Below are 13,865 nucleotides of genomic sequence, written 5' to 3'. Positions count from 1 at the left end.
GCGAATCATGAAAACAATGATATTCATCACATCCTTGGCTCTGTTGGTTCACAACATGTACTTTGATTCTTCCATGCCAATAAACAAATAAGATGTTCAGTAATGTTATTCATAAAAGCAGCTGAGGGGGGACAGAGACAAATAATAATTTGTAATTAAGTCTTACTGTGCAGTTAACCAAAAGGGCATTATATCTAAAATGGACTTGGAAATGAAACGCAGCGGTTCAGCTTTTTTAAGATGTGATTAGATACCGTGTTTCTTTGGGTGCATGACTAATTACACAGTGAAAGATCAAAATATTTTCTTTCCTGTGAAAATGGATATCTTGAAAGTGAAAGATCCGAATATTTTCTTTTTAGATTGAGGATAATTACTGAAAAAGGCGATAACTAATTGAAGTGATGATGAAGTATTTATGAAGACTGACCTGGAATTTAGATGAATCCCTTATATTTCTAATTTAACATCCAACCTTTCCAATTAGTTATAAAAGGCATGTAATCAAAAATTCAACTGCAGAACTTTAGACTGGCAATTTGGCAAGCAGTCAACAGTAACAAATGCAAATGTTAAGAATATTCAGAGATACAGGACAATAACTTTCAAAAGAGAAGAGTTGAATGAAGGCATACTATTGCCAGAAAGACTTTGGCTTATGTGTGGTAAGATAAGAAGTTTTTGTTTACACTGAGCTTATTTCACTAATCGCAGTCATTAAAGCTCAGGGCACTTTGTTTGATGAAAGAAAAACAGTAAGAACTAATATGCGTTAGAAGTTGAGGATGTGAAATAAGAAATTAGCTGCCCTAAAAAAAGTATTCATACTCTGAGCGACAGGCAATTAGCCAAGTTTGCATGTTATTACCAAAAGATGCAACAGGACTGCAAAGCACACGGCTCTCTTTGATGCTTAAACCTGACATATCTTGTGTTGTGTGTTTGTGTAATGTCAGATCAAGTGATCTAAAAATCACAGAAACAGGCGCAAAATACACAGCGTTTCTCGTGTTTGCCATCAGCAATTAGTCTGCTCCCCAAATTTGGCCGCTCCGAGGCTTGTTGATAAAAGCGGCAGCCCGAACCCTTTTGAAGTAACCGTTTTTTTCATCCTGAATATTGTGCACTTAATGCATGTTAGGATTGCCACAGGTCAGCTTGAGTTCTCGTCTTGTATTCGTATGTGTCTGCAGTGATCTCAGTCATTTCTCTGGCTCCCACTTACGCTCTTCCCTCTCTCTCTCTCTCGCGCTACCTGCACCTCCCCTCCTTACATGTGTCATCCCCACTTCCTCCTTCCTCTCACTCTCTTCCCTTTTCAATCCCTCCCTCATTTCACATTTTCTCCTCTTTTCTTCCACTCACCTTCTCACATAACACCTCTCTGCATTCATATTTGTAATTCCTTCTTCATCTTCACCCCAACACCCATCTGTCCATCCCTCTCTCTCTCCATGCAGCCTGTTCCCATCGATGATCACTTCTGTGGCCTGGATATAAACCAGCCCCTGGGGGGTTCCCAGCTGGTGTCGGGTCAGACGGTGTACACGGAGAGCAGGGACAGGCTGACCTCTGTCACCTCCTACGTCTACAATGGACACAGTGTGATCTTCCTGGGGACCAGGAGTGGACGGCTGAAGAAGGTGAGAGCATACTGAGGGATTGTCTGGTTGTTTCAAGAGAGGTAACCAGATCCTCTTGAAATAACATCACTTATCTACTCAAAACACAACACTGATTTCTCGAGGCTGTAGATGACCAATGGGCATCTCAGGTTTGTGCAGCGAGTTAAATAGGTCTGATGTCATGCCCCTTCATGGCTATTTCCAGTTGTTGGCAAAACAATCAACTCCTCGGAGATTAGTCGGCGCGGTTAAGAATGGAAAAGTCTTTTTCTTACAAAGCTGGCTAGCTAATGGAAAGTAGCCACAAAAAAAGGCAAAATGGGTGAATAGGATTGATGAAACTACACAAGTAGCATCAATCTCCTGCATCAAGTCCAAGCACAGAACAAACAACGCTTAAAAGGACACATTTCTATGATACATGAAATGTTCCGTGCCAAATAAAAATGAATTCACAAAGTTTAAAATACTACTCCTACAATTTAGTGGCACTTACACAAAGTTTGGGGACAGACTACAAAAGAGTAGTTGAACGTGATGCAGCAGAGCCAGAGATATCCTGACATTTAGTTCCTAGTTTGGAGAGTCAAACTCCAAACACACTGGAACCAAATTTCCCATAATGCAGCGCAGAGCTTTTTGTTAGACCTTCCCTGTCTCCTAAACGATCATGTCTAACCCCTTGCCCAAAGTGTGTAAGTAATGCAGGCTTGCTGTTAGGAATGTGAAGGGCCAATGCCAAAGTCAAGATAACCCTGATGACATCGTTGTGACATCATCACTTTCTCAGAATTAACAAAGAGAGACAACAGAAAAAAACAAAACAAAGAGTTGTGCACTCACCATGCAACACAGTATCACATTTAACTCATGTCTTAAATTGGTGGAATGTCCCTTTAGTTACATCACAAAACAGGTTCCTTCCACCAAACTTCATATTACAATGCATTTATGTAATTATAATCTTAAATCCATTAACAAGAATTAGTGCAATAATATGATCAATAAAGGGCCTAATTAGCTTAACTGGGTTTGTTTAACACTGTATTTCACATTGATTATGTTGGACAAACAACATATGTTTGTTCAGCTGAACAAAGGTGCAGTAATCATGCAGCGCTACATCTGCAGCCTGCAGGACAAACTGAACATGCCTGTTCCTTCGGTCCCTTTGTATTAGTAACAAGACATTATGCAGCTCTAGTGCCACTTGCTTAACACATGTCCTGGTGGATTTTGGTTTAAATAGCGTTTAGCATTACCAAATACTTAAAGGTCCACTTCACATTGTCTTTGTGTGCTCGACACAGATTTTTACATGTTAATAAAACACCATTAGAGTTGTTAGTGTTCTCTGTGTCTTGTATGCAGGTTCAGATCCCCCAGCTAAATCTTTCACCTTATAAGGCACAAGAAAACCAGAATAAAAATGATTTTCAATTCATTTACTAGTCTAACAAGTCTAATATGACTTTTCTTCCATTCATAGCCTAACATTAGCGTACCCATTCTTTTATTGTCCTGGTAAAGCAAAAATAAATGTGTTCTGAGTCTGTCTGTGAAGGAGCAAAACAGTTGATAAATATATAAAATTAGGTTTCAATTAGCAGTGTTCTCCGCTCTTTAGACATTGGGGCTGGCATCGGCCGCTGCCATTGGCTGACTCTTGTTTCAGGTGTGTTAGTTTGCTAGCACATATACGAAGCAAGAGCCGAAGAGAACAGACTGTCGTTAGCAGCTAACCCAACAGACTGTCTAACCCAGTAGCAATCACGATCTATAGACAGACAGCACACACCCTGAGCCACACCCTGGCGACAGCCAGTAGCTAGCACACTCCAGCTGCTGTGAGCAGCAGCCGCCGGCGGGCCGGGTCGCCGATTCAGGCTGAAATACTCAGTGACAACTATTGTGCTTGTGTTTGTAAGCGAGCTTGCGGAATGTAGGGAAGTCGAACCGCTCACACACTTGGTGAACAAAACGAGACGCGCTCTAACGTTGGTAGTACCATCGTTTTTCATACAGTAGGGGGGAGGGGTTATGACTTTAGTGCTTCATTAAACCATGATTTTAATGTCGCCCAAAAAATCCTGGACACAGAAATGGTTAAAGATGGTCTAACTCCACAATTCAGTACAATACAGTTACAATACATTACAATACATGTTTTTAACAAGTATTTCTAACATGTAGGCTATATTGAAAAATCACAAATTTTGCTTTACCCTGACTTTAAAGTCTCATTATTTTTTTCAAATTCTATATTTGAATATCTTGCTCCATTCTTCAAGGTCTTAAAGACCTGGTCATATTCCACATATGTTCTTATTGTCAAGAAATCCAATAAATAAAACAAAACATGAATGTACACTATTAATACTGCTTGTGTAGCCTTAACCCTGATATATCTTATTCTTCTGTGGCACACATCTCCATTGTTGTCCAAGACTATTAAAAACATATCCTTAAGCCACAGTGTTGCACTCTGTGACATGTTTTTTTATTATGATGAATATGGGCAAAATATATTTATTTTGAGTCAGCCGTTCTGCTGCCATACATACTCACGAATACACCAAATCTGCAGCTGAAAATACACCGCAACAAGTGCAAAAAGGACAGCGCCCAGTTGTTTCAGAAAATTACTTCATGAAAATATAGCCTATACTTGTGACATGTTTTTAGAGATAGGAGGACAAAAGAAGCTAAGTGCCACAGACAGGCAGGAGAACTTGAAAACATTGAAAGGTTGACTAAAGTATTGGTGGTTTTGATCCTTTCATTTGATTTGTTAACGATAAGAAAAACAAAAAAACATTGCCAGCCTCATCCTTTTAAGTGTAACTTTTGTATTCCCTTAGTACTCGGTTTCTGCTGTTCTACCATGCTTGCATCATCAGGTGCATTCATGGTGTTAAACGAAGAAGTTGAGTGACAAATGAAAAAGAGAGAGAGAGTGAGAGAGAAAAGCTTAAATTCTGCCCATTTTAGGGCTACTGATTATTTATCATTTCTTTCTTAATTAATGACTCATCCATTGATTATTCATTTTGGCTATAAAAAGGGGGTCAGAAAATAGTAAATACCACGACATGCTTGTTTTATCTGATTAAAAGTCCAATACCCACACATTATCAGTTGTCTATCATACGTGACAAAAAAATTCCTCAAATCTTCTCAAGTAAGACGCTACAGTCCGAGAATGTTTAGCATATTTGTTTAGGAGAAACGACTAAAACAATGATCTCATTCTCAAAGAAATGTTATCAGTCGACTAATGATTTCAGGTCTAATTTCTCAACTCTGCACACCTGGATCAATGACTGAGTGAAGTAGACATGATGGTCGCTTTCATACAGCTACAAAAATCAGAAAGGTGTGTGTGTGTGTGTGTGTGTGTGTGTGTGTGTGTGGGGGGGGGGGGGGGGGGGGGTGGTGGGGTGTCAGATGCGGTTTGACCCCTTAATGCTAATTGGTATTCCTAACTATAGAAAATGTACAAAAACCGGCATCTACAGGAATGCATCGGCCACCATAGTGATTTATTTCACAGCCTTACATGTAGGAACCCTTAAGGCCCAAAGACATTCAATGACCTCTTTCTGAAGGGATCATAAAGTTGATTCAACTCATTGTCTATCATGTTTGATTTCAAATGCATACTGTAATGATATATCATAATCAAGTTCCTATGAGGCTCATTCTTTGATCCAACCGGATTGACTTGGAATCACCGCTGGCTCTGCTTACTGCACAGTTGTACAGGCATGCAGCTGACGGAGGAAATGTGTGAGAGGACTGTTGTGACATTAGCCTGGGGGTCTCAGTCTTATGAGGAGCAATCTGTCTGACACACACACACATACACACAAGGGTCCAGACTGGGAGCGAAGATAGCATCACTGCAGCTCTTTCATTGGATGAGCCATCGGGGGGAAAAAGACAAGTTAGCCTGACAGAAAGAGAGAGAAGAATCTGGGACAGACAGTGTGAGACAAAGACAGAAAAATTACAAAGGGAGAGCAAAACAATAAAGAGAGAGGTAAAAAGACTCAGATCGTCAGTTAGAAAAGAAATAGGGACAGATTCAGGAAGAAAGAGAAGTTAGATCAGTAAAACACAGCAACATGTATGTTTTTGTATGTGTTCAGTAACTGAGCAGAAAGGTTGGGTTAGTAGTAACGACATCCGTCATTACTGGTCTAAGTGCATGGTGTCCAAAGGCCAGAGTTTGTCATTACACTGAGAGAACAAGCTGCCGTGATTCAGACTCCTAGGAGCCTCCAGGAGCACCGGGGTCACCTCTCGAATCCTATTCCATCACCCCCAAATGGACAGGCTGAGTGGAAATGGGGCATGACAATAAATGCCATCAGCGGATCACTTTAGCAGCAGGGTCATTGCAAAGGTCAAGCCTGCCACAGGAAGGGTGTGGCTTAGGTGAAAGGTCAAAGGGATAAACAACAGTCTCACCATCCGAGCACCATACACCATATGGATGAGTCCATCAACGTCTCTCGATAAGGCTGCTCCTAGTCCAGATATATAACGGGATATTTCTATCATCACCTCTCACAGTTTTGTTGTCTTAAGTTGTTGATTTTAGCTGAGTAATATGACCCCCCTGGCCCTGTAGGTAGCTCTGGACTGAATACAAAAGAGGCTTTTACACTTTTCATGCATGCACGCTAATGAGGTGAATCCAGGTAAAAGCCATTATCTCACTGATCCTTGTGTAAATCTATTCCAGTCTCAAGGCAGGAGGAGTTGGTATATGCAACTTTCATTGGCGCCGATGGCACAATTTCCCCTCGTTAGCAATCACATCAAGGCTTTAACCATTATTGCAACAATAATGAGTTTAGTGGTGTGGCTCTGGGTGATGATCTAAAACAAATCTGAGCAAGTGGGACATAGACTGTGCCAGAGCTCACAAACCAGCAGGCAGAGCCTGAGATACATAACATTATTATAAACATGAGCACATATTGAAAGAACCCTGGGTAGGTGGAGAGAGTAGAGGTGAATCTGGTACATGTACAAACAAATCTTTGATGCCATTGTCACCGACCAAATCAGTAGCTTTTAGCAGTAGAGCTCCCCTGTCAGCTAAGCCACTGTATGTACCTAACAGCTCAGCTAATGTATTACCTTTTGGGTTACTAAACGACTGCAAAAGCAAGATAAACATCAGGATGCAATAATTCTGTAGCAGACAGGTGGCTGCTGAGCAATAATTGCATAAACGGTGCATATCTATGCCCAGAAAGAAAAAAAACTTAAACCAGTAAGAGACTGACATCACTGCTGATTTGCACAAAGTAAAAAGCAGTGCCATGAGGTTGTAGCATTATGAAGAGTTAAGGTATGGCTCACTGATGTGCATTTACAGTAAATGATGAAGTGATCACTTATTTTAGGAAAAAACAACAACAGTGAATCACAGTCAGTGACTACTGCCAAGTGACAGTGACTACTGACTGAACTGAACAAAACAACTGAAATCGGTAAAGACACTGAAAATGTGGTTTGAGTAGCATTGTTGTTTGATTTGTAAATAAATGGTTAGTATTAATCAGTTCCAAAATCTGCAGTATCAGACTACAAACACATTTCCCCAGGTACCATACTCCATTTCACTTTTCTACTTAGGAAGGACAGCAGAATTATGTCTCCATGCTCCAGAATCCCAGCAAGTACAGTAAGCACACTGTAGAATGACATTATACATTTGCTCACCATGTGGATGCCTCAAACACATACCAGATGTTGAGTGGAATTGATTTTCTGAGGAATATTTTCATCAGGGTACCGTAATGCTCAGAAGGACTACAATGGCATGCACAGTGCAACCGGGTGCTTCCCTGACACAGTGAGTGTTAGGACGAGGATTGTCCAAGTCATTATCAAGATGGTCCGAGTTTCTACTAATGTTTAGAGTGCATTCCATTTCAGAGGGAAATCAATGATATCCAACCTGCCGCAATTCAACTGCAGTAATATTTTATCATATGATGAAACCATTGCATATCTAAAGATTCCATCTCACTCTCCACATGCAGGGGAAGGACATCTGGTGGAGATCCAGTCCTTTAACTAACCCATTTGATCCCTGCAGCTGCCTCAACACTGCTTTTGAGTGAGCCACTGATGCCTTTACTGATCAATCACTGTAAGAGAATTAGCTCGGTGCTGGCATATATAATTGTGAAGGAGGCACACGCTGCAATATAAAACCGACCAGCACATTACCTCAGTGGCTTCAGCTACTCAGCAGCGGTATTTCCCTAGAAATGGTTGGAAATGTTAAGCTCACAACAAACTTTAGTTAAATACTCTCATGCAAATAGTGGATTCATTATGGCTTCTTGAGAGTTGACCGGGTGGGGAAATTCTCCAAGCAAGGGGGGGGGGGGGCAGAAAAGGGGAGATTTGATGATTTAAATCATAAGAATGGGGGGGAGGGGCAGCAGCTGAATAGAATTTTCATAACTGCATGAAGGGAGCTGGACCTGAGGGTGAAGCTCTTCAGAGCGGATCGCCATTAGATGTCTCAGAGCAGCTGAAATACTAAATGGTATTAAGGGAGGCAATTTAGTCATAACAAAGAAAGGTAAAAAGGTGTTCATCTCTCTGCTTTTTCTCACTGCAGTTTTATTTAGCAGCGCTATCTCTTTCTGGTTTTGTCCTCTCTTTCTTTTCTTCCTCCTGCTCACTCACATAAACACACACACAAGAGGACTGTGACTGCATTGCGGTCTGCAAAATGAAGACCATATGGGTGCCATGAATTGTTCCACTGTCCCCCTCCCGCTGCTTTTGTTGGTGGGCCATGGGAACCCGACAAACAATGGGAATGATTGGAGGGACGGGGGGCTTGTGGAGGAGGACAGGAAACAGAGATCAGGAAACCATGTCCTCAAGGAGAGAGAAAAGAAGTGAACATGAAGAGACAGAGGAGACTGTGGCTAAGTTGTAGAAAATGTGGTATGAAGACCTGGAAGCTTGCCATACAGCTGAAGGTTAGAGCAAACTGAAAATGTTGGCTTCTGCAGCTGGAAGGCTTTTAACAACAACCCTTAAAAGCACACATGCATGAACACACACACACACACACATACACACGCCATGACCTCTCTTCCGACCCAGTTGGTAATCGCGTTAAGTTATGGGCACTTGCCCACATACAGAGTATCTAGTGGCTATGATCAATACGCTTTGGCTTTGTGACTGTAGTTAATGTGATGGCTGAATGATTAGTCCTGTCTTGTAATACACATCTCCACCTCAGTGACCCATCTCCCCCAGAATACTCTTTGTTTTCATCAGCCGCATCAGCTCAGCTCTATCCTTAGCTTGGTCTCATTAGCATTCACAGAGCCGTGATGGGTATATGGGCTAATCAACGCCCGCTCTCCTCGGCTGTCATCCTCCATCGGACTATACGCACAGCCACTCAACCTTAAAGGTGCCCAGTTGTCTGGCCTTATGTCGCTGCATGCACCGTGTCACAATATTGAGTCAAGCTGTTGCCAAAATATGTCTTGCCTACAGTCTGTGTTAGTAGTCTTTGTAATATCTGGTCGTGCATGTATTTTCAGTCTGTGCCCTTTACCCAGTATTATGGAAGATGTATGTGTGGTTTCCTGCCAAATTGTGACTTATTTACCTTTGGTGTTTTTTTATGCAAAACACAATACTTTACTGTGATTCCAATGTTTGCATACAGGATGAATCACTGGTTTCCAGCTAAATCCCACAGAAAGACTGAAGAAGACAAGTTTGGTGTTGAATAAATGAACTGACCTCTTTGTGTTTGGTTCAAGTCGGTCAGAGCAGTCTTCAGGGACAGATGAAACCTTGTCAGAGTGGCAGATTGGGAATGATTGGTTTAACAGAGTGCTCCATGCCTCCTGGGTCATCATCCATATGTTTAGGTTAGCTGGGTAAATGTGGAGGGCACAGACTGGCTGGCCACATATGGACACACTTTTTTTTTAGATTGGACAGCCATTACCACATAAACATAGTCATCATCTGTTTTACAATGTTTCCCCATCTGCTGCGGAAAAGCAGGGGTTCGGGGACACATCCATGTAGACTTCCTCTCAGCATGAATAAAATCATAGCCTGAAATGAATCTCAAAATCAACCCCATATGTAAATACTCACTGGAGAGACATTTGGGTAAATGTATTGCTCATGCAAGGTCTGGCAGCTTTACAACGGAGCCAACCCGACTCAAGCCAAGTGTCATCTAAGAAGTCTAGGTTTTTTGTTTTGTTTTCTTTGGCTCTCACAGGATGAGAGTGCAGCCGGGCATTTAAGATGCAAACCCAGCTACGAGAAAGGAAGGCTTTTTTCGTTAAGAGCACATGGGCTCAGGTTGCATATCTGTTTGTGGAAACCGTGCTTATCTGGGTTGTTTATATTCCATTGCAGGTTCCGCAATGGAATTTCAGCAGCAGGAAGACGATGCTGTTATCGGCTTAAATATTATTCATGGGTTAAATATATATCTATATATATATATATAGATATATATTTATAAACAGTGTATATCCTCGTCAGCTGAGAGAAGCTGGGAAAAGAAACTGAAATGAGGAGCTCACTGAGGTCATGTGAACATGTGGGATTAATGGCAAATCAGTTGAGTTCTTCAGTTACATGACATGGACCTCACAGGAGGAAGCTGCTTGAATTTTAAAACAAGGTTTACTGGAGTTTTTGGGAAGTCTGAAGTTGTTCATATTGACTTTGAACAAAGTTTCCTAACTACTTAAATAAGACATTTGCACATAGTCACTTCATTCATTTCGGTCAGAACAGATTGCTCTTTTGATATGCAATAGCTAAGTACAAATGCAACCAAGAAGCATTCAAGGTGGATTGAAATCCAGTTGTTGCATTCTAGCTAGATGTTGAAGTGTAAGCGCTTTGTGGAAACACCCACTCACAGGGTCAATGGCAGCTAATTTGAACACAGACGATCATACAGAAGGCGCTCTGAGCTTTTGTAGAGTGTAGCTGACCCCTGATCAGTCTAATCCTTAAAATATCTGCATGTGAGGAAGCGGCGTGAGTTAAAGATTGTAAAGATGATGTCATTTTAGTCTTGTTTTTTGTCCTTTCGTTCCCAAATAGGATTCAACAATGTGTTTTTATTTATTTATGGATACCATTTTGGTATTACATAAAGTGGATACTGTATCCCAATAAGGCGCCTGTTCAGTCCAATGGAGTTGCTTACCTTGCACTAGGCAAAAACGTTCTAAGCCTCTGTGATATGCGGCCCACTGAATATGTGTGGAGGTGTTTCTCCCGCTGGCCCGACCGCAAGTTCCTGCATGGCCCATAGAGTTTATATTGTGGTGATGTCACAAGTTTCTACAACCGTTTCTCCCAGCAAGACAGACGTTGGTCAAATATAAAACGTTTAAAACAGCTTAAATCAAGAGTCCTTGAGGTGAGGTGTCGTAGCAGTTTTACAGATGTTACTTTTTACAATGGGGAAAAAGCTTTTGGTGCCGCAGTTTTTTTTTACCGTTATAGCAAAAATGTGTTACAGGGCTAAATGAACTTCCTAGGGGGCTGATAAATACTTATGCATAACAATTGAAGATGGGGCCTAATTTGGGTCTATATGGATTGTTGCATATTGGGTGTGTGTTCCTGATATGCACTAATCCATGGTGGTGTATTGATCACTACAAATCTAATGAGGGCAACCAACAAAAGAGTCAGTATGCAGTCTGTTTGCATGCAAGTCTGTGTGTCTTTGATTGCATGGCTGTGTGTGTGTTTATGTGTGTGTAGGTGGGAACGTGCGGGTGTGTGTGCAACTTTGTGTGTCATTTCCTACAAGCAGGCTCATTATAAAACCAATTAAACCCGCCTTACTCCCATTATAGAGCTGTGGGGCTTAAGGAGAGATTGAGGACCTGTTGTACTCCCAGAAGGCTTCTGCCTGGCCAGCACTGTTTTAAATGATAAAAATAAAACACTTTTAAAACCACTGAAATAAAACACCATGGATCGGTCACGATGGGTCAGTATTTGTGTGAGCTCATCCCTGCCCCCATGGCCCTTAGTCAACCTCATCAACCTCAACTGAAAACACACATAGCTCAGTATCTCTCCTTTTGTAGACGATTGTTCTAGTTCATTTTAACATGGTTTCACCATTGAAATGCTTACATGCTCTGCTTTCTATGCTATTTATGTAGAATGAAGAGTGTGGGAAACAATAATACAAACTGGCTCCATTACTGCGTGGGATAGTGTTACGGAAGAGGAGGAATAGGAGGAATAGGATAAGGAGGAGGTGGATGAAGAATAGGAGCAAGAAAAGACAGGGCAAGAAAAAGACACCAGACAATGAGCGAGAGAGAAAAATGAATCTGTCTATGAAATAACTGTTTCAAAGGATAGTGTGGTGCGTGCACGGTGTCGAGGAAATAACCAATGAGAGTGACAGTCTCTTCTTAGGATCCAGAATCAACAGACCATCTCATGTCACTATTGTGCTCATTACTTAAGTGTTTTTGTATGTGGAAGATGGCACCCCATCCTGCCTTTAACTCCCCAGTATGTGTGTATATATACTCACACAGACGTACACACTTCTCTCTCCTTTCTTCATTTTTGGCTGGTGGAGCTGACAGTTGGAGAGGCACAGCTGCCAGGAAGGTGGAGGCGTGATTGATTGATGAAGTTTTGGTGCCCAGGGGATCCAATCATGTAATCAGTTTGTATTGATTGACTGTCCCCATTGAGCGAGTGCTGAGGCTCTGCCACCACGTGTGCGAGCTAGACCTGGCACGCACTCAAAAATCTTCTGCAGTCAAATTTGATTGGGGGGGGGCAAAGTCGCCCGAGTTCAAACACGTCCGAATGCATGCATCGAAGACTAGCGTGATCACAAGGCAGACGTATCGCCACACTTCCACAATTCTCTGCTCCAATTCCACATTATCTTGCTTTCATTTCAATTAATACGATTGAGAAATTAATTCAGCTTTACTGTAATTGCATCACATGGTTAATGATCCAATCTCCCTGGAATTTAAATAGGGCTTCAACCTGGGTTTGCATAGCTAATAAGGATTTTTTTTTTTCTCTAGTTATCCTGCTTTGTTCAGACTTTTCTCCCCCATTTCACATTTCTGACTTATATTTCAAGTGGCAAAGTATCATTGCATGATGCAAGGTATTTTTCTGATATAAAAAATGTAAGGAGCATTGCCTAGTCTTTTTGTGGTGCAAAGCTCATTGGGTATGGTTACGCAATATGAACCAAACAAACAAGGAGGTCTTTTTTGGTAAGCAGATGAAAAGTTCGAACACTAATGGGTAGTTTATTTCAGCAATAATAAAGGGTCTTCCAGCTTACTTGCCACACATCTTTACAAACAGTTTCACATCTTCACAAGGCTGCCTTTCGACAGCTTCGACATCAGTAAGCCACTTATTACAAAGACAGCCCTGCTTATTTGTTTGCTTCACTGCAACAGCACGTCTTGTTTGTTGGCAGAGGTGGGAGAAGAGAATCAAAACCCTGTACCAGTGGACATCTGTTCTTCATGCTTGCATTAAATAAGCATTGCTGCCTGAAAGTCATTCTAAAGTCATATTAAGGCTATAAACTACATAGTAGTACATAAACTATAGCATCGTGGCTGTTAGGCCTCGTTCACAACGCCTGCGTCCGGTAACAAACGTAGGTTTTTCCATTTGTTCACGCAACCCCACGCCACTCTGCGGTAGATAATCATGTAACCGGAGACTTCCCGTAATCTCGTAGAGTAAACAGGAAACATCACTAACTTTGCCACAAGAAAGTTTTAAAACACTGCAAGGGTAAACAATGAAACACGAGCACTGAACTGGCCTAGAGTTTGCACCAATGTTTGGTCTGAATGTAGCTTCATTTTCGGAACCTTGTCTTCAGTTGAGATTCTAGTAATTGCTTTTACCCACTTAAACATTGTTTCCACATTACTGATGATTATTCATCAAAACTCTCATTGTGTAACTATTTTGTGAAAGCACCAATAGCCAACCCTACAATATTGCCGCAATATTGACATCTATGTATTTCGTAAAAAATATTATCTGCTCACTATCAGATTCTCTGTTAATGAGCTTATTGAATGCTATACTGGAGGAGAGTTTATATACAACTAGACGTCTATTTCTCATTATTGAGAAAAATGTACATGGCTTGTACAAGAAGACTAC

General features: G+C 41.3%; 1 protein-coding gene across 1 annotated transcript in view; it reads left to right on the top strand.

Moving 5' to 3' along the window:
• The window catches only part of LOC117943335 (plexin-A2-like), a 79,743-nt gene that overhangs the window by 14,835 nt on the left and 51,043 nt on the right, over nucleotides 1–13,865 (top strand). The window contains exon 3 of the mRNA XM_034869415.1: nucleotides 1,461–1,643. Within this exon, the coding sequence (XP_034725306.1) occupies nucleotides 1,461–1,643 (183 nt within the window). The remainder of the gene's footprint in view (nucleotides 1–1,460; nucleotides 1,644–13,865) is intronic.

The sequence above is a fragment of the Etheostoma cragini genome, chromosome 4 (assembly GCF_013103735.1).
Source record: "Etheostoma cragini isolate CJK2018 chromosome 4, CSU_Ecrag_1.0, whole genome shotgun sequence".
Lineage (NCBI taxonomy): Eukaryota > Metazoa > Chordata > Actinopteri > Perciformes > Percidae > Etheostoma > Etheostoma cragini.
This window is presented reverse-complemented; position numbering and strand designations above follow the sequence as displayed.